The sequence below is a fragment of the Dermacentor albipictus genome, chromosome 1 (assembly GCF_038994185.2).
Source record: "Dermacentor albipictus isolate Rhodes 1998 colony chromosome 1, USDA_Dalb.pri_finalv2, whole genome shotgun sequence".
NCBI lineage: Eukaryota > Metazoa > Arthropoda > Arachnida > Ixodida > Ixodidae > Dermacentor > Dermacentor albipictus.
The window spans coordinates 333,402,313-333,429,438 of NC_091821.1; the positions used below are offsets into that span (position 1 = coordinate 333,402,313).

General features: G+C 47.6%; 1 protein-coding gene across 3 annotated transcripts in view; it reads right to left on the reverse strand.

Moving 5' to 3' along the window:
- LOC135910143 (uncharacterized) overlaps window positions 1–27,126 on the reverse strand; it is a 766,803-nt gene that overhangs the window by 8,267 nt on the left and 731,410 nt on the right. For all 3 annotated transcript variants that reach the window (XM_070531686.1, XM_070531687.1, XM_065442181.1), the window contains 3 exons: window positions 18,048–18,181; window positions 5,985–6,192; window positions 1,805–1,941 (listed from right to left, as the gene is read on the reverse strand). In XM_070531686.1, the coding sequence (XP_070387787.1) occupies window positions 1,805–1,941; window positions 5,985–6,192; window positions 18,048–18,181 (479 nt within the window). The remainder of the gene's footprint in view (window positions 1–1,804; window positions 1,942–5,984; window positions 6,193–18,047; window positions 18,182–27,126) is intronic.

Here is a 27,126-nt window from a genome sequence, read left to right on the forward strand (position 1 = left end):
ATTTGCTCATAAACACAACTGGTTATAGCATAGTTTCTCGTGCTTTTCCTACAAAATAAAGAAGAAAAAAAGAAAATGAGAAAAGCCCCGAGCGGTGGGTTCCAATGTAAATGTCGCAGTAATTGCATTGCGATAACTGAGTGATGATGACATTGGTAGAACACTGAACCTGTTTGGTACGCAACATAATATATGTTAACAATAATCGAGCAAAGCCACTCGGCCTGCGTCAAGGAAGCTCACCTAAAAAAATTGTGTGACGTCTGTGAAGTCCTTGACCACGTGAGAGATAAAAAGATAAAAATCTTATCTCTTTTAGTCGCCGAGCGTTTTGCAGATCTTGCCTTGTGGGCTTTCCTCCTTGCGAGCCACGAATGAACGACGTTGCATCAAATGCTGTGCTACAACATAATTCATATTGTGACTTACTTTCGGTGGATAGTTATGCTCACTGTTTGCACTAGTTCGCGAACCGAATTAAGTGAAGCTTTTTATATGTAATAGGTACCTCCGAGATGTGCGGTGATTCGGCTCCTTCTTGCGACAGCAAGGGAACCTTGGTGTTCGTGCTGGTTCATTTGATCTTGTTTGAAGCCTCTTGTGTGTCTTGCCTAATCAAGCAAAAACTAATAAAAGCTGGAAAAGATGCTAAAATCGGCTACGGTATCTCAGCCAACAGCCGTCATTAGACAAGTACTTGCTAGATGGCAAAAAAAAAAAATTACGTCTAAGCAACAAGTCGCTTTGACACAGCATGTTTTTATAGTTTTTTAAGCGCTGCTGTTTTATCCGATACTACAGGGAGTCCTTTCAGCACTCGTATAAAGGGAAACCACACCACAGCACTTATTATTTAATAATATGGCAACTTGGTTACTTGGTATTATGGTACCTAAACGCAAAATTTCATGTAGTTGTGTTCGCGCCGCTTTATATTGATGTTTTCTTGGCTACGATCTCAGTGAGCTGCATTTGCTGCACTATTCGTGGCTTTCGTCATACGTACATCTGTCACAGCGTAGGGATTTTCACCGTAGAAGATTCCTGAACTTGTTCAGTACGAACAGATTTCGAAAATAAAGGCGTAGCGTATGCTCTCTGTAACACACAAATATACAAAACGCTTCATAGACTTCAATGACATATAAATAAGACAAAATGTGACTTACGAACACCTCCAGATATCAAGTCAATAATTAGCCTTCAATCTATATATTATCGAAGTTCACATATCGCCATGGTTGCTGCTGCCTTCATCTCTCCGCTTCTTGTCTCACAAATCCTACCCCTTCTCCGATCTATAATCACGTCATGAGGCTCTCCAGTGTTTCTTTCATATTTTTTTTCTTGACGTTATGCCTGTCACGTTGCGCGATCCCGCTCGTGTGTTTGTCGTCGTCCTCTTTCCTTCGGGAAGGCAGCATGTGCGCCTCATGACAACATAACGAACACCCTTTTCACTTGCTTGTTTTCTTTCTTTCTTCAGTCGACTTCCCGCGTTCACCTTTCTCTCTCTATGTTGTTACAGCTGGCTGGACGCTCTTAACAAACTGCAAGTCCCATTGATTTCCAACGTGTTTGTCATCGTCCTAATAAAGATACCGCTTTGCCACAGCATTACTCTATATGTGGCAGAGCACGCTCTACAGGCACTGTCGTTGCTTTTGGTGTAATATTTTTTGGACGAATATAGGGCGCAAGGAATTCGTTGCGAAACACAACGCACCTATTTATTGAAAGTCCCTTGCCCCGGTATATTCTCACTAAAGAAGGCACACCTGTGTATTAAATATGGAGCACTTACCTCGTGATCATTGACGAACCATCGTAGCTCAACAGGGTGCTCTGTGATGATGGACGTACAGTTGACATCGACATCGTCGCCAACTTCGTAGCGCGACTTTTCACTGAGAATACGGGGGCTGTTAGACTCCTGGGGCGCTGTGGAGAGTAGATAAAAGAAAAAAAAAGATGAAACTGCCTCTCTTTTGAGACATGGAAAGCCGAGAGGTTCATGGTTATTAATGTGTTGTCGCCGTGCATGCAAGCAGTTGCCTTCTTTTACTCAATCCTCACTTCGACTATCAGTCTCTGCTACCTAATCCAATCCACGACACCGCCCCCACCCCCATCCCCATGCTGACCTCCGTTCAGGTGTCACCAGCCAAAGCTAGAAAATGGCAATGCGGTCAACAGCAATTTCCCTCTCTTCCTTCTTATTTATTTATTTATTTTTATTTTTAATAAATAATCAATTATTACTACTAGAATTATTCTGAATTAGCCGGCGCGCTTTAAGCTTTAAAAGGAGTAATCAAATTGTAGAGATGGAATAATGAAACAGGGTGGGGAGCTGCTTAACAGCTACCTGCATGAAAATAAGTTGTTATCGCGATATTACATTGCTAAGGCTAGTGGTTCTTTTGTGGCTAAGCCCTCTGTTTCATTAACAGTGAGTAACCCTGTTCCTATACCATTAACAAAAGCACGCTCGCGGTTATCGACGATCAAACCACCTTTGTTGATCGTAAACAACCACGAGCGTCCTTTGGCTTTATGATGTGACATATCTTTTTTTACTTTTTGTAGTTTTTTTACAGCCTGTACAATGATCTGTGCTACAGTTCAAGTCAATCAAGCCAATGTTTTTAGCTAAACGAGTGTCACTTACTTCTCTCCATGACGTGGTATTGCCTTTTCTGCACGTGTGGCCCTATACGTCTAATACCCCCTTCAATGTAACGAACGTTTCAGTTGATAAACAGCACCGGCCCGTTCTCTCTTCTTTCATCTTAGTCGTGTTATTGCGTTGTATCTTCAAGTCGAAATAATGAAAATGCTAAAGCGGTAAAACTGGAGTAATTATAATGCAAAGTACAATCATGTGCTAATGCTGGAATTTGTGGAAGCTGTACTAAGCACCACAAGTTTTTGCCACTAGCATAAGTTTTATAATTTACAAATAGGAGGCAAAGTCTAGGAAACCACGGCACGCAAGAAACAACATTTTTTTAACACAGCTGTGAAATGCCTAATTCTCTCAATCAGTTACATTACTTGAACAGGCGCGTAGGCTGTACCCTTTGAATTCAGCCTGCTTGTCTAAGCTGCGAAAAAAAAAAAAATCTGACACCTGTGATCTCCACTATTTGTGCACGCGACTGTACATACTAATAAAAAAATGTTCTTTATCCCTTCGTACAACATGCATCAGATACCGTTTCTAACTACATATGACGCTTAGCTGCGTTTCGTACTTTAAAGTAGTGCCTACTGTCTTCCTTCCGTGCATATATTTATCAAAGGAAAGTTACGCCCGCACCAATAATTTGTCTTTTCAGCTGTACGCCAGACAGAGGTTCTTGATATCTTCATTGCTGACATATATCGATCGCTCTTTCAAGTGCATAGCCTACATTGCTGTTAGCTCTAAACGAAGTCATAACTATGTGGTCTCAAGAAACAAGGAGAAACGACTGACAGAACAAAGTGTGTGGTAATTATACTTCTGAGAAGTGATACCTAACTTACGAATGCTTTCGAACTATATCAAGCGTTATATTTTACGTGATATTACCTGGATTGAACCTTGCAATTCGATTCTGAATATATCGAATTAGGTGCGGTTATCAAAATTTTCTATTTTAAAATATGGAGATGGAATAAAATGCTCCTGTCTACAATTTTTCCATATAAACAAACGCTCCCAAGGTTCTACCAAAAAAAGCGATATTTATTTTTTTTGTTCATTTGTATTCTGAAATATGCGTCATTGGCGGCACAGTATATCCGGCTCGCCTAAGAATTCCTTACAGAAACGGCACGTACGCTGTGCTCATAGCCTTATATATATATATATATATATATATATATATATATATATATATATATATATATATATATATATATATATATATATATATATATATATATATATATATATATATATTTTGAAAAGGAAGCACGTTGTAAAGCTATGAATCTTTGGCGATGTACACGCACATAAAAGGAAGTACGCCTACTACATGCTAAATCGATCGAAATCACTGCAGTATACTGGTAGCGCTACAATTATTCCCGACTTGCATATCGTTTCCAAATAAGGCAATATTTTTTTATAGTTTTGCGGTACTTTACGTTTACTATACATGTCACGCAACTTCCATTTTTCCGGCCACGTGTACTTGTTTCAAAGCGAACTGCATTTTTTTATGCTAATAAGTTCTTATATACGTAAAAAGCAGCACAAATACATCATGTAAAACTGAGACATGAGCCACTCTGTCGTGCTTAGTCGACTGAGGTAAGTCGCAGACCTCCTAAAAGAGATACCGTATCAAAGTATACCGCATGCCAGTCGAGATCTTACTTTTTTGTCCACGAAAGCGATTGTTTGTTTTGCTTCAGTCAAGTAAAAGTTATCTGTCAATATATTTTTATTATAAAGAAATTTGTCATCTCAGAGTAAACGATGACAGAAGTTCGTACACGTGGCTATGCCAGAAAAGCAAGATAGTATGGCCCACAGCAGGAGCAAGCTGTCCACTCAGCTGTTTAAAATCGATAGTATGCTTACGCAACTTGGCATGGTAACGTCCTCGCGCTGCGATAAATGCTATGATACGTGTTCAAAAAAATTATGTCTCTCTTTATAAAAATTTTTCGATTTTCCGTTCATAGAAGCACAATGAACTGGCAGCGATGTAAGGGTAAAATTAATGGTAGTTATGACCATACGCGCTCTGGATTGTGCCTGATCCTGAAATAATTTGTAATAAAATGTTCAGAGATAATTGAAATAGAACTGAAATTTGGACGAGGTGGTAATTATTCCTTGTTAAATTGCAGTGCGCTAAATATACGAAGGGGATAGGCATCTTTCACAGGTAGCGCCTGTCCTTTTTCTTGCATCACCTGTGTCTTTCGTCCAATGTCTCGTTTAATAACGTTTAGAGACAGTTCTCAAACGCCATCAGCATTTTTATCCTCTGTTGATTATGGCACGCGCACGTACGTAGCTCTTACGTAAAATTTTCAGCAAACGATAAACCATAACATTGGAAGTCGTCGTAACGTAGCAACTAGCAGTCAGCAAATATGCAGTACTAAAACATTACGGGCAACTTTTCGTACGCCCATATACGTAGACGCAGCTCATAGAGCTCAAAATTAATACATGGAATATACCACGTTTTCGCACTAATTATAAATTACAAATGTCTTACAACCTGCCCCATGTTACAAACACTTATAAACACACAATAGGATATACCAAAGCTGAGCTGCGGAAATATTTTGTGGAAATGTGATTTTATGTTTTTTTGTTTTGCTTGATTACTCTTATTATATAATTCTGCAAATTTGTATGACCATTTGAGCGTTTCTATTTTTTATTTTATTGTTTAAATTGTTGTGCAAAGATTATTAGCCTCTTTATGTACAACTGGTGAATGTTTTTTCTTTATTTACTGACTATTGTATGTGTGTCTGATTTCTGTACCACTCGTGTACTACTGATTGTAAGGGTTTTCTGGACATTGTCAAGCTGCTCATGCAGCTTTTTGCCAGAAAACCCTCCAGTTGAACCGGGAAAATAAACTTATATACTCATACATACATACATACATACATACATACATACATACATACATACATACATACATACATACATACATACGTACGTACGTACGTACATACATACATACATACATACATACATACATACATACATACATACATACATACATACATACATACAGACAGCTATAACCAATTAGCGAAACACAGGACTTGTAAAGAAAAGAAAGAGGTTGAGAGATCAGAAAGTGCAATCACATAATGTACAGGAACCTACTACTGACATGCGCCCAAAAAGGAGGAATGCAGACGCGTCACAGACAGTGCTAATTGGAGCTGCAAACGTCGCACAATCACGACATGCACAACCTTGCGACCAGAGGCTGCGGCCTTTTCGGATACCTTACCTCGACCGCTGGGCGGTCCTTTGTCTCCGATGACGAGCTCCTCACTGCTGCGCGAATGAGCCTGTGTGACGAACGACGTGCATTTGAAGCGAATCACGTCGCGCGACACGTGCTCAGGCCGCATTTCGAAGTGCAGCGTTGTGGACGTGCTTTGCAGCCCGTTCTCGTGACGCGTCGTGCCGGCCCGTGTCTCGTACTTTGCAGGGACCTGCGCGACGGGAAACAGATCACTCGTGCACAGTTAGCCGCCGAGATGATAGAATTGTCAAAGGGAAATAAGAATTCTTAAGGGGCTCAATAGGAAACTTTTGTAGCGTTCACTTGTTTTCTGTGCGTCGGCTCGAAGGCAGAAGAGGACGAGGAAGTCGCGTGCTTGGTGTGCCGCTTGTTTACCGATCACCATATGTTCGTCAGTGTGAATGTTAACATATACAGTGAAAGCTCGTTAATTCGAACTTCAATAATTCGAATTTATGGATAATTCGAACTGTACGATTTGGTCCGGCCAAGCTCCACAGAAGTATATGTATAAAAAATTCCGTTAATTCGAACGCGAGAAGGTTCCCTCACGGATAATTCGAACTACGCTCGCCTGGCACACGGCCAGAGAAACGCGCCTACTGCCTATACACAAGGCTGTGTTGCCTCCGAAACGGAGAGAACGGCGAGAGAAGGCAAAATCGGAAAAAAATCTAACCGACGGGGGGTCAGCCAGAAGGCAGCGGCGGCTGCCGCCTCTCCATTCTACGTAACCTCCGAGACTTCTTGCCCGTTGCGAATCTCGTAGGCTTTGCAAATCTTGCACAGCTGCTAATGTTGTGCGGAGATGGCACGGCAAGCGCCAAAACACAGCGAATCAAGTACGTCACAACTGCGCTTGCAATCAAGAACCAACGAATCAGGCCCTTCGCCACGTTCACATGTTCAGCGTCTTTGTCTCGGCAGTCTTCTTCGGTTGTGCACCTCTGTTTTCAGCTTAGGAGGTATCGGCCGTCGCGATTCATTGTGATGGTGTTAAGCCTCGGCTAACGTTCGTTTCGGTGGACATCGGTGGTGTGGTACAGTCGGAACCAGAGCTTCGACTTGAAGATGGCGTGTGCCCGCGGCACACACCATCACTTTCTGACACGGCAAATTTCTGACATGCCCTACTGCTTCCAAATCGCAGTGTACTGTTGCTCTCCTTCACTTTCGTTAGTTCGAACTTTCGTTAATTCGAACTGAAGCGGCTTCCCCTTGAGGTTCGAATTAACGAGCTTTTACTGTATATTAATATGTAGCGTGACTGCATGCGTCACTCCATTACCTACACCTGTATAGTTGAGCGACCCAAGTCGCTCTTTCCGGCTCTTATGTGCCTGTTTCACTCATGATATCTTTCCCTTCCCGCATTTCAGGGTCTTCGACGCATGTAGGATTAACTTACAACCACTAGACACGTGCGTGACAATCTAGTTGCAAGGAAGTCTGTTCCTGGTTATGCTTTTGCTTTGTTGGCAGAACTGCAGTTAGTTCGGTTTGTTCAAGAGAGGTGCTGACTTGAATGAAAACCTGCAGATGCTAGCCTGGCTGATCGGTACCAATCACATGACATGGAGTGTGAGGAATCAATCACATGGAGTGTGAGGTGGAAGGGGAGTTTTTATCCCCCGAGGACTTCACTAAAGACTCCGGTTGGCAGCTTGTTGCCGCCAGACGTTCTTCAATGAGAAACGCGGCCAATGCCAGTGCGGCCGACGTTCAGCATAACACCGGTTTCAACGCTCGGCGTAGCGCCGACTGCGCGGGCATTAAAAGCAAGATCATTCGAGGGGCCAGGATGCCTCCGATGCCCAAGGAAGAGGCAAAGATCGTCGTGCGGCCCAGGGGAGGCCTGTGTATCAGCAAGTGTGGACCTACCGCAGTCGCCGACGCCATATGGCAGGCTGCCGGGCTCGATTCGGCGTCGCGGGACACCGACACGATGTGTCCCAACTTTCAACAAAACATAATGGTGATCAGCACACCAAACAGGGACAACGCTGCACGCTACGTCGGCATCGAGTGCATCTCCGTTGCCGGCCGACGTTTCGAGGTGAGCGCTTACGAGGCCGCCCCCCACTACACGTGCAAGGGCGTCATCCGAGGCGTCTCCCTTACCGACGGGCCCGCGGCGATCGACAAAAAACTCGTCAACGCGAGAAATCCCACGGCGCTGGGCGCCAAAAGAATCAAGAACACCGGCACCGTGGTGGTCCTGTTTGAGGGGTACCGGGTGCCAAATTTTGTCTCCTACGGCGGCACTATCGTCAGGTGCACTTTATTTCGCAAGCAAATGGACGTGTGTTACAGCTGCGGGAGGCTCGGGCACCGCTCCGACGTCTGCCCTTCGCCCAACGACGCCATCTGCAGAGGATGCGGAGAAGCGAACCCAGACGCTCAGCATAGGTGCGATCCCAAATGCAAGCTGTGCGGAGGCGACCACCTTACCGCCGCCAAGGAGTGCAAGCGACGATTTCAGACGCCATATCTCGTCAGGCGCAGACGGGGGCAACGCTCCCGCGCCCTCAACGCCGAACATTTGCCGCCCATGGAGAACACGAGTCAAGGCCGGCAAGCAACGCCTGAACGCCAATACGGACGCAGCCGCTCCCGGTCCAGGGGGAGATCCAGGTCTCGCGGCCGCTCCAGCAGTCGCACCAGGAGCCGCTCCGTCTCCAGGGCCAGGTCGAAGTCAAGATCTCTGTTGCGATCCAGATCCAGGTCCAGATCCGGTTCCAGGGGCCTCCCGGGTTCCATAACCCAGCCAGCATCCGGGCCTCAGCCCGCCTCCACACGTTGCGGAAAGCAGCCGACCCTTCTTTGGGCTGATCTGGTACGACCCAAGCCCGGCGCCAATACCCAGCCTGCTCCGACATCTCGTAGCAACCCGCCCACAGAGCAAGCTAGAGACGCGGAAGTCATTCGCTTACGCAAAGAAAACGACGACCTCAAGAACACGATCAAGACACTAGTTAGCGAAATGGCAGAGATTAGGAAACTCGTTTCGAATGTGTCGGGTAACGGAGCGTCAGTCACGGCCACCGAGACTCCAATCCCAGCTCCGGTAGACGGTACTGCGACGTCCTCCAAACGCAGGGCAGTACTCAAACAAACATGTGAATCGGGAGCGTTGTCTGCAGAAGTCAGCGAGATTAAGCAAAGTCTCATTGGGCTGGCAGATGGCCTCAAACAGGTCACCGCTAGCGTCGCTTGCCTCAGTGATAACGTTCGCCAAATTCAGGTTGCGCTCGGGGACCCCAACAGGGGCCTCGGAGCTCTCGCAGATCGCATCGACGCCACTGAGGCGCGAATGGCTTCATCCGCCTCCGTCGTACAACCGCTAAGCGTTCCCGCCATACTAAAGGAAGCTACACTTCATTATCCCAGTGCGGCGACAGGAGGACCCATTCTTTGCGCAGGCCTTACTGCCCCGTCAGGTAGTAGTCCGTCAGGTCAGCCATAATGGATAGATCCAAAGAGAGTTTTCGCATTTGGCAATGGAACTGCAGAGGGTATTCTAACAAAAAAGCCCCTCTGCAGCAGTTTTTCAGGTCTTTCTCTGCGAAACCTCAGGTCATTGCTCTCCAAGAAACATTAATCTCCGCAGCCTCGCTCCAGGGATACAGGGCCGTGTCGGGCCGGCCCGGGGGGCGAGGGATTTGCACCTTGATCGATAAACGGCTAACTCATATCACCCACGACCTCAAGCTGGCGAGTGGTAGAATCGAATATGTCATGGTTGAGATCCTGCTCGACGTTCCGCAGCGGAATCAGCGCAGAAACAGCGTGTTCGTCCTCAATGTATATAGCAACCCCAGAGACTCGCGCCAGCAGTTCAAGACCATTCTCAAAAAGGCGACCGACTTGGCCGGCCCTCGACCCTTCGTCGTCGTCGGCGACTTCAACGCACCTTATGGCATCTGGGGTTACGTCTACGACACTACCAAGGGGCGAAACCTGTGGCAAGACGCGAACGAGATGGACCTCACTCTGGTCACTGACAAGGATTTCCCTACCCGCATTGGCAACTCCATCACCCGGGACTCGACACCCGACCTCGCCTTCGTGAGGAACGTCGAGGACGTGGGTTGGGAGAACACCGCCATGGAGTTTGGCAGCGACCACTACATTCTCGAGACCAACTTCAAGGTGTCTCGGAGTAGGGTTAGGGAATTCACGTTCATAGATTGGGACCATTTTCGCAGGATTCGTGATGAACCCGGGAGAGCCAGGGCACCTGCCACTCTCGAAGAATGGTGTGAAGGCATCCGGACCGACGCTTCCGCGGCCACGAAGTAAGTGGAAACAGATCTCAACGTCGAGCGGATGGACAGCAGACTAGCCCACCTGATCGAGGCCAAAACCGCCATGCTCCGCCGATGGAAGGGTCAAAGGCTCAATCGCAGACTCCGAAAGAAGATTTCGGAGCTCAACAAGGTCATCGAAGACCACTGCAAGGCGCTATGCCAGCAGCAGTGGGACGAGCTCTGCGAATCCATCGACGGACAGATGCGCAACGGCAAATCCTGGGGTATGCTGAAGCACCTTCTGGATGAAAGCGGCTCGAAGTCAAATCAAAGGCATACTTTGGCTCGGGCCCTTCACGAAGCCACCAGGTCTAACACGGTCGATGAACTCGTCGCAAAACTCGTACAGAAGTACCTGCCTGTCCATCGCGACGGAGATCCGTCGACCCAACTCCCGGACTACCGAGGCCCTCCACGACCTGAGCTGGATGAAGACTTCTCCATTGCCGAGGTCAGGCAGGCCATCTTCGCGCTCAACCGCAAGTCTGCGCCGGGTCCGGACGGAGTCACCAACAGAATGTTGAGGAACCTCGACGACACGTCGATTGTCTTTCTGACCGACAAGATAAACGAGTCCTGGAAGAGCGGCATTGTACCTGCAGAATGGAAGACGGCCTGCACGGTGCTCATTCCCAAGCCCGGCAAGGCCCCGAACATCGACAACTTGAGGCCGATTTCTCTGACCTCCTGCGTCGGCAAGGTCATGGAGCGCGTCGTCCTCAACAGGCTTAACGGGTACCTCGAAGACAACGAGGTTTACACCTACAACATGATCGGCTTCCGTGCCGGACTCTCAACGCAGGATGCCATGAAACTAATCAAGCATCAGATTGTGGATGGCCGTTCCAGAGACGTCAAGGCTCTGCTCGGTCTGGATCTCGAGAAGGCTTTCGACAACGTGCTCCACACCTTCATCGTCAAGACCATTTCAGACCTGGGTCTCGGTTCCAGATTCCACAACTACGTCAGCTCTTTTCTAACTGACAGGAAGGCCAAGCTTCGCATTGGAGACTTCCGCTCCGAAGATGTGCCCCTCGGAGGGCGGGGCACTCCTCAGGGCGCCGTCATCTCCCCAACATTGTTTAACATCTGTATGATTGGTCTTTCGGAGAGGTTGGCCCGCGTCGAGGACGTCAAGCACACCATTTACGCCGATGACATCACCATATGGTGCTCCCGCGGCTGCGAGGGCAGAGTCGAAGAAGCCATGCAGGAGGCGATTGACGTGATCGAGGAGTATCTCCGCCCCACCGGACTTCGATGCTCCCCCGCCAAGTCGGAGCTGCTACTTTACAGAAAAGAGAAGGGAGGCAGACCCAAAGATTGGAAACCAGTCTCTGAAAGCAGCATCAGACTTCGCACTTGTGACGGGGGGGTGATACCCAGGGTCGACGTTATTCGGGTCCTGGGCATGTTTGTCGAATTCAACGGCGGAAACGGAACAGCTCTGCGCAGGATTATCGCAAAGACGGAGAACGCTTTCCGCCTAGTACGCAGAATCGCAAACCGGCATCGAGGCATGAAGGAAAGCAATCTTCTCAGGCTGATCAATGCCTTCGTACTCTGCCACCTCACGTACACGATTTCCATGCACAACTGGCTCAGAGCGGAGCGAGACAAGCTCAACGTTCTTATCCGCAAAATAGTCAAGAGGGCTCTCGGGCTACCCATCAGGACCCATACCGAGGATCTCTTGATGCTGGGGGTACATAACACCGCCGAGGAGATTGCCGAAGCCCAAGAACGCACGCAACTCAGTCGCCTGGCCACCACAGCGGCAGGTAAACGAATCCTCGAAGAGCTGGGTTACCACCCTGCGAAATTCTCGATGGTCAGTACCCCGATCCCTAGGTGCATTCGAGACAAGTTCGTAGTGGCCCCTGTGCCCCGAAACGTCCATCCCGTCCACAACGAGGGCCGACGCAAGGCCAGAGCAGCCGCCATCCTCAAACAGATCAAGCGACACGACATTAGCGCAAGCTTCGTCGACGCTGCGGAGTACAGTGACGGGAAGACCTTTGCCGTCGTTGTGGTCGACTCGAGCGGAAACATTTCCAATAGCGCTTCGATTCGCACTTCAGACCCCGGAATCGCCGAGCAAGTCGCCATCGCCCTCGCCCTGCTAGACGGTCGTGGGTCCGAAATATATAGTGACTCCAAAACGGCAGTTAGGGCTTTTCAAAAGGGTTGCATCGCCAAGGAAGCTCTTCGTCTTCTTAGCGGCTCGAGTCCACATGCTCTCGCAAACCATTCAATTCACTGGTTTCCCGCACACGTAGGATCGGTCGAGGGTGCTCCCCCGAACCTCAATGAGTCTGCCCACGAGGCTGCGCGTGACTTCACCGACCGCGCTTCCTCTATAAGGGGCACTGACTCCCCTCCTATCTACGGTCACAGGGACGCTCCTGCTACTCACAACGAGATTATTAAATATTTCTACATGTCCAGAAGGGTCTTTCCACCCCCTCACCCCAAGTTGAATAGGGCGCAAGCCGTTTCGCTTAGGCTCCTACAGACCAGCACATATCCGTGTCTGTCCGCTCTCCACGAGGCTTACCCCGACGTGTATCGCGACGACGCCTGCCCGTCCTGCGGCCAGACCTCCACTCTACCCCACATGCTCTGGGAGTGCGGGTCGACATACCCCAAGTTCATCAAGGAGGAGTGGGACTCGCTTCTGCGTAGCCCCGCTCTAGAAAAGCAAATCCTGGCTGTCCGGCGTGCCCGCGACCGGGCCGGTGGGCTAGACCTGCCGGTCCCGACGTGGGACTAGCCGGGTGCGCGACGAGTTCGCGTCCTCGCCGGACCTACAATAAAGTTTATTCACTCACTCACTCACTCACCAATCACATGACGACGAGGGAATCAAGACAGCCTCAAAAATGAGTCCTGATCTTACTTCCAGATAGGTTCACGCCAGATTACAATATCTTAAAGGCCGAGCCTTGTTGCCCCACCGTTCCTATTTCTTTCTTTCTTTCTTTCTTTCTTTCTTTCTTTCTTTCTTTCTTTCTTTCTTTCTTTCTTTCTTTCTTTCTTTCTTTCTTTCTTTCTTTCTTTCTTTCTTTCTTTCTTTCTTTCTTTCTTTCTTTCTTTCTTTCTTTCTTTCTTTCTCACGCCTTCTAAAACTAAACAGATAGAAACAGACATCGAGGTCATGATTATCCGATAATAATTAAAATTTGTGCCGATATTATGGAGCAAAAGAAAGCGCAGAACGTGGACAAAATAAACTTAAAACATGTTTTTTTAAGCATTTGCGCATCTTTACTCATAAGCGCGATAATGATGCGCCTTTCGTGTTTGTCTCTTTCGCGTTTCGCTTATATTGTTTAGGCGTAATAACCATTTCTAGTGCTTCGACTGTATCTCATAGCATGATCAATCAGACGCGCAACCGGTAAGGCTACGATCAAACAGTCGAGAGCTGGATCAGCAGGACTACATCCCAAAGGCAAGCCAGAAGGCTGTCTATTATATTCATTCGCTAGGATCTCGCCAGCACTCTTGATATGCGTGCGACGTAGTGGGGATTGGCAGTTTTGCAGCGGTGCGAATGGGTATGCTGCCGCAGAACGCACAAATCCACACTACCATGCTCACGAGGACGATTCATTTAAAACAACGCAAGTTGTGACAGTCAACGCAAGAAAAAATAAAAAAAGGGGGTGGCGGGAGCGGTTTGAGTACTAGGACTTCCTCACGCAAGGGGTTCGTTTGCTGGGATCCCGACATGCCTGAGCTTGCCTGACGTACGTGTCGCGAGAAATGTGATCCTGCGAAAACCAGCGGTCGTGTAGGCAGCGATTAGCGTTACACGCCAGCCGCATGGAGCACGCTAGAGTTCCATGCCACGCTCTTGCCGTGTTTTTCAAGTCCCATACATAAAAACGGATTTACGTCTTTGGCTTCGAGAACTCACGCCTTATCCTTCCTCTCTCTCTCCTCCCCTACCACGCCTTCCTCTTTATCCTCTTTACATCTTTCGTTAACCAAGTCACCACTCTTAGGGAAGACGATGACAACGTAACGAACAACCGGCCGAACAAAAGTGCTCACTCTGTGCATTACCGCAAAATACAAGAGCCACGAACAGACGTGGGGAGTACGCCAGGCAGAGAACCGACGAGTTTTAATAATGCATCTCGTTTGCTATAAATTAATTACCCGGAATCTCGCCGGGCGCGCAGCCCACGCCCCTTTCAGGCCCGTCGACCGCAACATTAAAGATAAGGATGCCCTCGAAGAAACGTCAGCGGCGGCGGTGCCTTTACTTCGCACCGGTGCTTCCCTAACGGCCCTGATTAATTATCGAGCGCTTCTTGTTGACCGCTCAGCGTAACCTCGGTGACAGACACGCGTACGCACGCTGCCCACCTACCCTCAGGTGCTAGGCCCGCGGCTTCCGCACGATTTCCCTCAGAACATCAGGCGTGCACGTGTGCTGGGCATAGATTGCGTGGAGAGAACGCGAATGGTATGGGACAGCGAGCATTACGCAGGAAGATGGAGCTTGGACGCTTTGGTTATGGGCACGCAGCGGCGCATACATGTGAGACACTTAGCTGTTCGATAAAGGTACGCACGCTCTACACTCGAACCCGCAGCGCTTTCGGTACGTCAGCGTCGACCTACCCACAAATTTCTCGACGCTTGCGAGCAAATATCCGTGACAGCCTGATCGCGGAAGACGTTAGTAGGGCAATTGTGACCAATCGCGAACCATCCTTATTAAGTGGGAAAAGCTTTATGAGTACTAAATCGCTCAAACGATCCAGTAACCTACGAAGTACTGCACGGTTCTGGTGACTCCAAAGTATAGGGCCCGCATGAGCACGGGCAACCGCGCGGTGCGGCGTTGTTTCGGCCGCGTGTCCCATCTATACTCGCGGCGTCCGCGTGTTTGCGTGTAAGCGCGAACGTGGCTGCGAGGAGGAGAGGGAGGGTGATTGGGGGAGGGGGTGTTCCGCAGCCCCCCCTCCCGTCTTTCCTGCGGTGCCTGCTCTTTCGTACGCGGCGCGCAGACACGGCAGCTTGTGCAGCAAGGATGACGGAGCGCGCTAGCCGACAACCATTAGCCGGAGGAAGGTAAAGGGTGCGGGCGGTGAGCTAGCGCCGGCAGCGGCGCACACGCTGCTTGCCAGCCGAGCGGCGATCGGCGACCACACCCAAAACGCCGAACAAAGCCGACGGCAGCAGAAGCGGCGGCAGCTCGCTAGCACCTGGCCTGCCAGCGCCCCTTCTGGCCGGTGTGTTTGGCAGGGCTTAGCGCTGTCACTCGTAATTCAAGGCGAGTGTTATGGCGAGCGCTATGGGGGCGGCAGCCCGCCTGGGCGTACCGGACGGAGGCCGCTGCTGTCGAACGCGGAGGCGACTCAGTGCGCCGCCACGACAGCGGGCTTAGGGCTAGAGCGTCGTGACGGCTCGTGCAGGCGACTGTGTGGCCGGAATAATGGATATTCAACTGGGGACACACAGCGCGAACAGTTTCAAACTCGAAAGTGCAGACAGGGTCCTGCAGTATACTCGTCTCACTGTTTTTGGTACTCTATGTCCGTCTTAATAATAAATTTATTTATTTATCTTCTAACGCAAATGAACTACCGGGCAGACACGCACTTAGCCAGCTTTTCAAATCTAACGAAGAAGAAGTGTCGGTCAGCGAGGCGCATCACCAGCATTTACGTACGGGGTTAGCTGCTCGCAGGGTAAAACCTCCGCAGTTAGTTCGACCTCTTCGTGCCCCGCACCCTGTAAATAAACAACTAACCAATTTATTCATTTATTCGTGCTGTTTTGGCCAGTGAGAGCAGACAACAAAGGTGCCCACGACACGACCGCACTCCGTGCGCTTTTGGTGCAACCGCGCAAGCGTGTAGACGAGCCAGATACGGTTTGCGCACGCGCATTAACACCGCCTCCATTCCGTCTGCCTTGCAGGGGCCAGCTTTTCAGTCCGCTCTACTTCTAACGGCCCGTTTATCTTGCTGCTGTTGGGTACCGCTCTTTTCATCGAAGCACTGGTAAAGTGTACGCACGCAGACGGTCACCGCTCTTATTTAATGACATTCGGTTTTGTCACCCGTAGCAGTCGACTCCGAGATTCGTTTCTTCTGCGCGTCGTGTCAGCTTACTGCATTGCGCCGGCTCGCATCATGGTGTCTCGTCGCGAGAGCCAGACATGCGGGCTTAATCCAACATAATCCAGTACAACCAAAAAGAAGGAGCGCTTCGCGTCGTTAGCGCGCCAGGACTGTCCATCCGAGAGAGTCCATTTCGCAACCCCCCGGCGACACGCCAGCTGCCGAGCCAGACGGCCTCCATGAAAAAGCCCAGAGTCTGCTCGCGACAACCTTGTTATCGTGTCAGTAGTTGCGTTACGGTAGTGTAGTTTTTATTATTTTCGTTTATCGCGCTTTAGGAAAACCTGAACCTGTGGGATACGTAGGAGAAATTTATGAAATACGTCTACTTTGCCCTGCAGACATGCGCCTATCCAGCAGGACCGCACTTCATTGTATATTTACTTCCTGAGTTCGCCGTGAAACGACAAATAGGTGGGCGTATCGGAGTTGACTTACACCAGCTATGAATCCGCTACATATTTTTGTCCTGTCTAGCTTGTAGAGAGAGAGAGACACACACGGAGAAAGAGATAAAGACGACAAATGAAAGGCAGGGAACTTAGCCAGTACTGTGACCGCTTGACTATATTGCACTGGGGAAAGGGAAAGAAGAAATAAGAAAAGGACAGAAAGTCAGGAGTCATCGAAGTCGCCGATGTATTGGGATTAGCGTTGCGTTACAGGCGGTTCTCGTAGGTTCAGGTTTCCTTAAGCTACGTCTATTGAGGTGTTTTAAAGTATGGTGTTGTGCGCGGTCATGTGAATTGGAATAAATCTTTGCTTTTGACTTTCTCTGTTTGACGCGCTGGCGTCATTTAAACGTGAACCAAGATATTGCTTTTTCCACCCTTCATTTGTTTAATAGGGGCAAATATTTTTAGACATTATGTAGATAAGACAGATATCCGCTCCGCCAGACATTGCCCACTATTCTTGCTTACAATGATTTATTACAGTTATGCTGTATCATTGTTTTCCGAAACTCATCTCGATTAGTTCAGTGCCTGGGATGGGAGTGCCAAACTGTCTTTCCAAGGATTGTGAAAGAGGTGAAAATACATGTTAAAATGCTGAACACCAGTCTTTTTTTATAAATTGAACTGTAAGCAAATGTTGGCACTTGTCGAAGACGACGACTGCGCCTGTGCTCCGACGGATAAAATGAGTACGAAGGTTAAAGTCGGAATAGCGGACAGAAAACAGTGTAAAACTAGGTGACAGTTCTTAAATGACAATATGTAAGCGCAAGCACACGCACGTACACCACAGAAGAAAGGAGGTGGACGGGGGACAAGCGCCTTTCTCAGCTGTGTAACAAACTAGGCCCTGAGAAAATTGCTTTTAAGTTCATACAATATACGAAACATGTATCAAAATAGCTCCCGGTATGACTGACACATTGAAACACGAAGGTTGTAGCGAGGCAGCAAAACAACGCAACGATCCTAGACTTTCGTATGATCCAGCGCTCTGAACTGTACAATTCTTGCCATAACGGGCACCACTCGGCAAGTCACGATGCAAAAAAGGGGGAATACAATCGGAATAGAATCGTTACGTGGCACCGTTTACAACGAGGAAACCAGATGGCAACGAAACGCCGCACTTACGGCATTGTTGTTGACGAACCACTTGAGCGTAGCGATGGGTTTGGAAGGCCGGGAGTAGCAGGTGATGTTGACTTGGTCACCCACCTGGTAACGGGGCTGGAAGCCTTCCATCAGTGGTCCTTCCTCGGGCAGCACTGTAAGACGGAAGCATTCGAAAAAAATGTAAGTGAAGCAGGGTCGACAGTAATTGCAGAATCACGATCGTGCGAGAATTACTTGTGTTGCCCTTATTTGAAGGGTGAAATAGTGCGATCGTGTTATTATTATCTCGTTTTCTGAACGATTTATATTTTTAATATCTAATATTTTTACTAAATTTTTTAACCGATGCTTAAACAGCGCCTCGGTTACCCCAATGTAAGCATCCCTAGTGCCTGCTGCGGGCGACACGCAAGGAGCAGAATCGAAGGGAACGAACGGGTGAACGATATACAAGACGTTTCGCAAGCTAGGACAAGTGCCGGCCAATCAAGATAGCCAACACGTTGTTGGCGAAAGCGTTCTGCCAATGACAAACAGTTTTCAGGAAGAAAGAGCTTTTCTAATTTGGCCCCTGACGCCTAAGAACTAAAAGGGTAATATATGCAACAAAACTTTATGATGATGTTAACCAATACGGTAGCGAAAACAACCGGCCAATAAGAAATTGCTCCAATGGACAAAATTCTTCGTCGATACGAACGCTGGGGTTTAAGCCGCAGTGCTTTGCGTAAAAAAGAAAAGAAAAAACGGGACTCGTAATTTTTTAATATATATTTGTGTAGATTAGCCGCTAGGGAAATGGGGAATGAAAGAAAGTCAAATAAAACGTATCGCACTCTGCATTGTGCAGGAACTGCAACAGCGTTTCCGCAAACTTATTGTCCATCACCCAACGGTTGTAGTTTTCAGGTAGGTTTGACTTCAGACCAGCCTTTCTTACGATCTTGTTCCAGGCCACATACAAAGCCTGACGTTATCACATACATGTACGTGTACATACAGTACCTGACGTTGTCACAGAAGCTGAGCACTTGGGGTTAGAACGACAGAAAGCTGAGCTAGTTGGTAAGGACTCATTATGCAAAATAGAAGTGAGGCGTGCAGACAGGACACAAGAGTAGAGTAGTGGACAACACGAACGCCAACTATCAACTGAAGGGAGCACCGAGGCGAAAAAAGAAGGAAGACACGAAACTCATCTGCGCATGCTCAGGAATGGTAACACCGCGTGCCAATCGGGTACTCGTGCCGGTCTACGTGAGAGATAACTGTTAAGGCACTTAATCTCTTCCTTATGTAAAGTAATCGAAGGCTGACTCACGCACGCACTTCCACCATTATAGATATGCCATGCCTCTACCATAAGACGCGTATCTTCATTCTTATGCCTGTACAATATCACGCATTCATCTAGCTCTGGCGTGCAGTTACAATCTCGGCAATGTAGCGAAAGATTAGAAGGCGATCCACCGGTTAACGACCTTTTATGTTCCATTAGCCTCTGATTGATACACCGTCCCTTTTGCCCTACGTAGAACTGGCCACAGCTAAGGGGAATTTTATAAACCACACCCATACGACAGTCAGTAAAACTGTTGTTCTTATTGTGCTTCACTGGGGTGCCTTCCTTGGTCGTCTTTCGTCGATCTCCAAGCCTAGGTAACGCGTGGTGCAAGCGTAACTCCAGCCTGAAGTATCCGAAGGGGTACTTCCTGCGCTCGGCTAACGTTAAGGGGAAGAAAGCAGCCATCCGAGGGAAATCAAGGCACGTGTGTCACTTCGGAGGCTAAAATTCACTGCTTTGGTAGAGAGCACGGTGACACGACAGAATCGATAAAGGTGTCCTAGATGAAGCCGGTGATCGAGCCGGTTGGACTGCCGTGCCGTTGAAGCAATTGCAACCATGTTCCTGCATCCACTGCGCCTGAATACTAATGTGCGAGGACTTGTGAAGTCCGTGCATCTCCTGAGAGATTTGCAGGGTTTTCAGTAGCGAGTGCTCAGCTCATGCTATTTCATGACCACCTCTGAGTTTCTCTCTCTCTCTCTCTCTCAACCTCGCTTGGGCCTCAAGTGGCATATGAGAGGCAAGCTGCTTTTTCCGCCACCTATTTCCCCCATTATTGCTCGGAAGAACGTTCCCTCTAAACGATCGAAAAGGAAATATCGCGTTATTCCCTCTATTTCGTACTACTTACGCATAGGTTATAAAGGCTAAACACCACACTCATAGTTATAGCAGGAACTTGCCACCATTTCCGAACGCAAGCTAATTAGCAACCGAACGCTTTTTCGTGTACATGTCTGCATGCTTCAACACACGCATGCACACGCCTGCACAAATGTAAACGTATACGAATTAAACACCGGACCTTTTCCTATGCCCATGTCTTCTCGTTCCGCAAACTTCGCCGGTCGCCTTCATTAAATAAAGGAGCTATGCGTCCCTGTTTTGCACATTCTTCCTTCGCCAAACTTAATAATTGCTCTATTATCAAAGGCTTGCTTGCCCAGGCTTCTCTATTTAACGCTTATCTTAGCCACGAACCACAAGCTGGTGCAGCATTAGCTCTCAAAATTCTCTTTTCTTTTAAATTCTCCTTCCAGCGAACACTTAGGAGTGTTCACCCTGGCGTACTCTGGTGGTCATGCTCCCTCTGGTAATTTACTTATTTCAGAAAAAAGAAAGTAAAAGAAAACTCTACTGCTTTTTAATGTATACTCCCTAGTAACAGAATCAAGCTTGTTCAGCAAAAATCAACATGCCAAATATGAATAAGAGGGCAGAAAATGTAGCGCACTTAATTGGTAAAGAAAAAAAAAACTAAGTCAGCACTCCATGATACTTCATCGTCTGCCAGCAAGAAGATGGGTCCAGCAGACGAAAACAAAAGCGCCGGCGAGAACCACCGAGCCACACCCGCCGTAGTGTTAACGGAGATTGAAAGAAAAAAAAAACGCGACAAACAGGGTGGACCTCGGTCGAACCAACGGCTTCCATCACTTCAAGCACCTTCGTTATTAAAAACTGGCTACTCCAAGAAAGAAAGAAAAATGTAAAGGAAAACAATAAAGGAGGTGTGTACACACCCTATGGAATGGATACTGAGAGAAGGCAGAGAGAGAGAAAGCAGGTTGCGGGGTGGTTGAATCTTCTGCCAGTCAGAAACATCACTTCAGTGCGCCGATGAGACAAAGCGCAGACAGCACCGCCCGGCGTTCCTGGCTCAACGTAAAGCTGGTACGTTTTTGCCTTCGTCCTTTTGTTTTTAATCTTCGCTGTCAATTCTCTTGCGCGGCCACGGCGCGCACCTACACATTGTTTCCGAAACTCTCGAGCCGAAATGCACGAAGAAAGCGCCACGGGAACTGCTTCTTTCTTCTTGTTTTGCATCGACCACGTGCTTTTCTTTCTTTTTTCTAATGAATCTCGCTTTACTTTTCACCTTTCCGAGGTGCACGACTTCGAAATTGTTGCTTATTATATTAGGCTGCACAGTTCATGCAAATAACCAGTTTGTGTGGTTGCTGCTCGCCTTTCGTATTATTACTTATGGAACGAAAACGGGCTGTTCGTTACCGAGAAAGACTAAAAAATACAGAATTACCTAACGGACAGAGCACAAAGAAAGTACACCAATGTGCAGGGACGAAAAAAAGAAAAAGAAATGGAGGAGAAACAAACTGAGACAAAGCAAGTAAACGACCGATCTCGTCGCTTCTGACGTTAATTAACGAATTTTCTTCCTATCATAACATTAAGAAAACCTGGCCTCACGCTATCAAGAGTGCTGCCGAGGAAATGAAGGTACTTGGAGGCGAGTTTAGAAAACAGAGTTCAAGAAAAAAAAATATGAAGCAAACTGGGGAATGAACGAATACAAAGACAGGGGTGTGAAGGAGAGCCTGCGGGATAATGGCGCTCTCGTTTAGAACGTCCGGTGTCTTGAATATTTCATTGTCTCAGGCTGGAAAGATGTGTTGTCTTCGCCCTGGGCATGCCTTTGTCGTCAGCTGGTCCGTCTTGGTTCCCAGACTGCCATGGGCAGAAATGGCTGTCATCAAAAACTGCCGCAAAGCGCTTTTACGAACGTTCACGCGTAGAAATCTCACAAAGGCCTCCTTCTAAATTTTACCTTTCCAAAATTAGATGAATCCACTGCCAAACTAGACTAGATCCATGACTTTTGAGGACTCTTTCACGCTCTGCTTTGTCGCAAGAGGCGCGCTGTGACCGGTTGACAAAAGGCAAGTATGTAGCTGCGCGGTTCTGTCGTGTGTCGCCAGTTTCGGAGGAAGCGAGCGAAGACAAAATTTTTATCCCCAGATCTCGTATTGACGAACATCGCTGTGAACGATCGCTTCAGGCAATGTAACGACGCGAGGAACATTTCTTGAAAGTGACAGCTTCGAAATAATCAAACGCTTGCGTCGTTTCTGTTGGCAATCGAGCCTAAGTTGGATTGAGATAAACGATGTGGCACAGTTTTTGTAGTTATCCGACAGGGCTGTTTTCTGACTTTGTGAAAAGCAAGAAAATTTGCTCTTTTGAATTAGAAAGCTAACGAGATTACATATTTTACGCAAGAGTGAGAAATAAAAAGCTTAAATTTCCTGTTCTCTACATCAACAAAAGAGCAGTAGGGTATTATCGGAAGTTCTTTTTCACACCTAGCGCCGCCCACACGGACGTTTCTTTATATCTATCTATTTTTTAGGAAGTCGGGGAGGTGGAATAGGGCGGTGGAGCTGTTTACTGGATATCATTAGGGTGCCTACGTCAGTGCCGCCTCCTGCACAGAGAAGCGAGGTAACGAGCCACCCTGTAGATACCATATCAACCAACACTACTTTAAGAACACCATGAGTATACTGGCGCACACGACGAGATGCTGGCGCACTTTTTTCTCTGATGGCCGTTTCGACATCCCGAATGGTTTCCATACGTTGGGCAACACCTGACCGGCCGCTGTGGCTTCGCTTAGAAAGCGACCGCAAAACTTTAAAAGACTTCTGTACGCCGCGCAATCGGCGTCATCACACGACACATGGTTGAACGAAACCCTCAACCGTTCGTCATGACTGTACTTTCGCTGTCTGAGTTTTACACGATATAGGCTGCGGGATTGAACAGCGCTGACTGCGCGATTTCTCAAGGGCCATTAAAATTTTCGCCTACCGAGCTACAGGAAACAACGTATGCTATAACCACGGTTGGAGGGCCCTCTCTTTGCTCAGGTTAAGTATTCAACAGGTTACAGGAATGAAGCCCAACGGGTAGCGGAGTGTAACCGCGAGCCGTTGTTACGCTTCTGCACACGCTCCTCATTAGCTGCAGCCTCGTGGAGCTTCGTGAAAGCAGCGAGTAGAGCCCGTGACGCAATGTTATGAACTGCATTGGTGGCACACACGCACACTGGCGTTCGAGAGGCGTTGAAGGGAACGTCGCTGGGAGATATATGGGCTTAGGTGGCTAGGTTCTGCTCGATGGGCCTTGGAGGTAAGCGCCTGTTGTTTTTTTTTTGTAGAATGTTCAGTCAAAGATAAAATACATATAAAAAATGAAAAGATTGAAACGACATAAAGGTTCTATGACGGAAAAATTCACGTTTGCACCGACGCAAGTATCTGACGGTGACCCCCAAAGTTCTTTGAACAGCCCAATCAAACGCTCTACTCATGTATAGGATGTCAATTTTGCTTGCTTTCAAAGCGAATGTCATTGCCTACCTTGACAGCTTCTTCCTATATATTTGGCGTACAAGAGGCGAGGAATACCTAATAGAGGAGAGGAATTCCGTGGGGCCGAGCTAGCACAGTGAAAGTACACAACCGAGTGAGCAGGGTGATGCCAGAGTCTGCGATTGGCCCGCTTCCATCCATTGCTTGGCTCGCGGTGGCTAGACGAACATCGCGGTGGCGTGCAACGGAAGGTTAAAAATGCCACTAAAGCTGATCCTCAGTGAAGAAAAGTTCGCAGAGCTATGCCGTGTACGTGTCGGAAGGGATCGACAATGGCTACAGGATAGCCGCGGGGAAGGGAGGGGTGGGAGGAGGGGGTGCGATCTTCTATTCTTGTTGGAACGGGGTGGCCCCCCTTTGACTATTCCAAAAAAGTTGCGGAAGACCATGATCTTCAGCCCTGTCGCAGGCCCTTTGGACAGCCCGAAGCTGCGCTTGAAGGTCGTCGCTCTTGACGGCTTCATTCCAGTCTTCTTGCCTATTGAAAGGCGATTGGTGCAACTCAGAACATTTCCACAGCATGTGATTCAAGGCGGACCGTTCCTCGCCGCAGTCTGGTCCACACCATTATTCACGAACAATTTCACCGCGAAACGGAAATGGAGCCTCATTATGCTTCTGCACCGAGGAACGGACGGAAGTTTTGTTCGGCACATTAAGGCCTCTTTAATGCGTACACGTCACTTCGACGTGGTGAGCTTTCGCGGTTTTGTGACGTCGCATAACAGACAGGCGAAGTGGACTAATAGCGGAGGGCTAATAGCGAAAAAGGCGTAGAGTATGAAATATTTATATTTATTTTGTTCGTTCTAATCGTGCATGATCACTTTGTACTCGCCATAGCATATGGGGAGTTCTCGCGGATTTAGTAACGTCACGTAACGGACAGGCCAAGGGGGATTGCCCGAAATATGTTTGACGAATCGTGAGGGCTGATTACAGAAATGAAATAGAAACAGTTTGGAATAGTTACACATTATAGCGCCCTAGCTATGTATTACGGTTTCGCAGGTACCAACGGAATACAAGAAGCATTGTTTCTTAGTAGTGCTGTTATATAAACGTAAGAAAATGAATGTAGAGACAAGTATAATGGTTCTATCAGACAGGGGAATGGCCCCGCTCTTTGGTTAGAAATGAGGTAGGTTTCACTGGAATAAGTCTTGCGTTCTTCTCAATAAATTGTAGCAGAAATTCGGAGGCCCAATAGTCGAGCGTTTTGTAAAAGAACTGACGGGCATTCACTTTAAATCCGAGATCTAGGCGTCTACTTTCATGCACGATCATTCGCTTCACCCGAGTGGTCACGCGTGATGCCTGGCATCATCAGAAGCATAGACCAGCTTGCAACATATCTTGTGACTGAAACTGCGGTGTCGCCGTTGCAGACGGCAGTGATATGCATGCGCGGCTCGCGGTTCCAGACACCACACGTTGTCCAATTGACTATGGACACGTACGGACCGTTCGGCGCGTCGGTTATACGTATACATACAGGGCGTCCCAGCTATCGTGCACCAAGATTTGAAGATATGCAAATGCCACGTAGCTGGACAGCATCAAGGTAACGTTGCCTGCCGTCGCTTGGACATACTCAGATCGATTTTTGCGTTCCACCTAATTGCATTAGTCTTAATTAATTAATCAATCAACTTCTCAAAAATTCTAATTAGATGAAAAGTGTCAATGAGAAAATTGTAGAGTAGCATGAAAAACTCCCGATACAGCTTTCTATGGCTCGATACATGCTACATAAAAGTGTTTTACGTGCTACATAAAAGTGCCTCGAGCGGCCAGTCGCGCGGCAATTTTGAGGGTATTCGCGGGCTTCTTTCACGCTCGCAAGAACACTTTTATGTAGCACTTATTCAGCAATAGAAAGTGCTGTATCGAGAGTTTTTCACGTTGCTCTACAATTTTCTCATTGGCATATTTAATCTAACTATAATATTTGAAAAGTTGATTAAATAGGTAAGACTGATTATGCAATTAGGCGGAATGCAAAAATTATTCTGAGTATCTCCAAGCGATGGGGAACAACATTATCTTGGTTCTGTCCGGCTACGTTCAATTTGCATATTTTTAAATATTTGTGCTTGATAGTTGGAGCACCCTGTATATTACGAATGCTTGGTCTCGTTGGTACATAGTTAATCTTGATGCAATAGCGCGTAAAAGACGAGAACAGGAAGACACAGGAAATGCACACCACAAGCGACAACTTCTCACTAAGATTATTCTGCAAAAGGAACACAGATCAACCAATAGTACATGGTAGCTGCATATTTTTAAATCTTGGGGCATGATAGTTGGGACACCCTGTATAAGTACATCGGACACCGCTCTTGCGTAAATGGCTGGTATTAGTTGCAAAAGTCGCCCCATTATTTTCTGGGATGGCCGAGTGCTCAAAGTTTCGCAGCGAAAGCATTGAGCACATCGACGAAGATTTATCTCAGTGTAACTTAATGGTGGCGTGGCCGACACAACGGGTAACTAAACGTGCAGCACGAAATGTACTAAGGACAGATGTAACTACCATTTGGAGGGACCTTGTGACGCAGTGGGCTTAGTTCGATTGGCGATAGCGTCACCAACTTCTGTTTGGCTTTGACAACTTGTTTCATTGAGGAGAAGCTCCCGCTAAGTTTAGTGATAAGTTCTGTGTTCTGCGCTATGTTTATTATGGAATCTTAAACGAAGAAGTTTTATTAAAATACCTTGACTGACCAATACCGTAACCTGTTTGCAGTGAACTGTTTAGTACAGCGCTACTATACTAATTCAAGTGCCGTGAATGTCCTGCGTGTCCACTGGCACTGTTCGCAAGCTATGGTGGAAAAGCTGTTCCCACGCAAAAAAAAGTAAATAAATAAAAATGGGGGGGGGGGTAAGACGTGCAGACACAGGCACAAGAGAAGTGGACAACACGAATGATTCTCTTCTCAACTTCTCTTCTCAACACACGATCTCTTCTGTTGTGTTCGTGTCTGCACGCCTTACCCTTTTTTTGCATTATGAATCCTTAACAACTAACGCAGCTTTATGTTGTTCCGTTCCCACGCCTGCTCATGTTTCCGGCGTCATACTCGTTAACTGCTGTTGATATTAAATCCTGTGGTTTAATGTGCCATAGCAACACTCTGGGGTTTTAAGATAAGCTGTGTAGGGGGCAGAGTACCGGGCTGTTTTAGACCATGTGCTGTTCTTTAACTTTCACCCAAAGCACGGTACACGAAGGATTTTACATTCTGTCATCATCGGAACACTATCGCTGCGACCGGTATAATGGCTTCTGCGACTTCGTGCACTATAACAGAAAGTTATTACTGAGCCGCCGTGGCCAGTGGTTGCT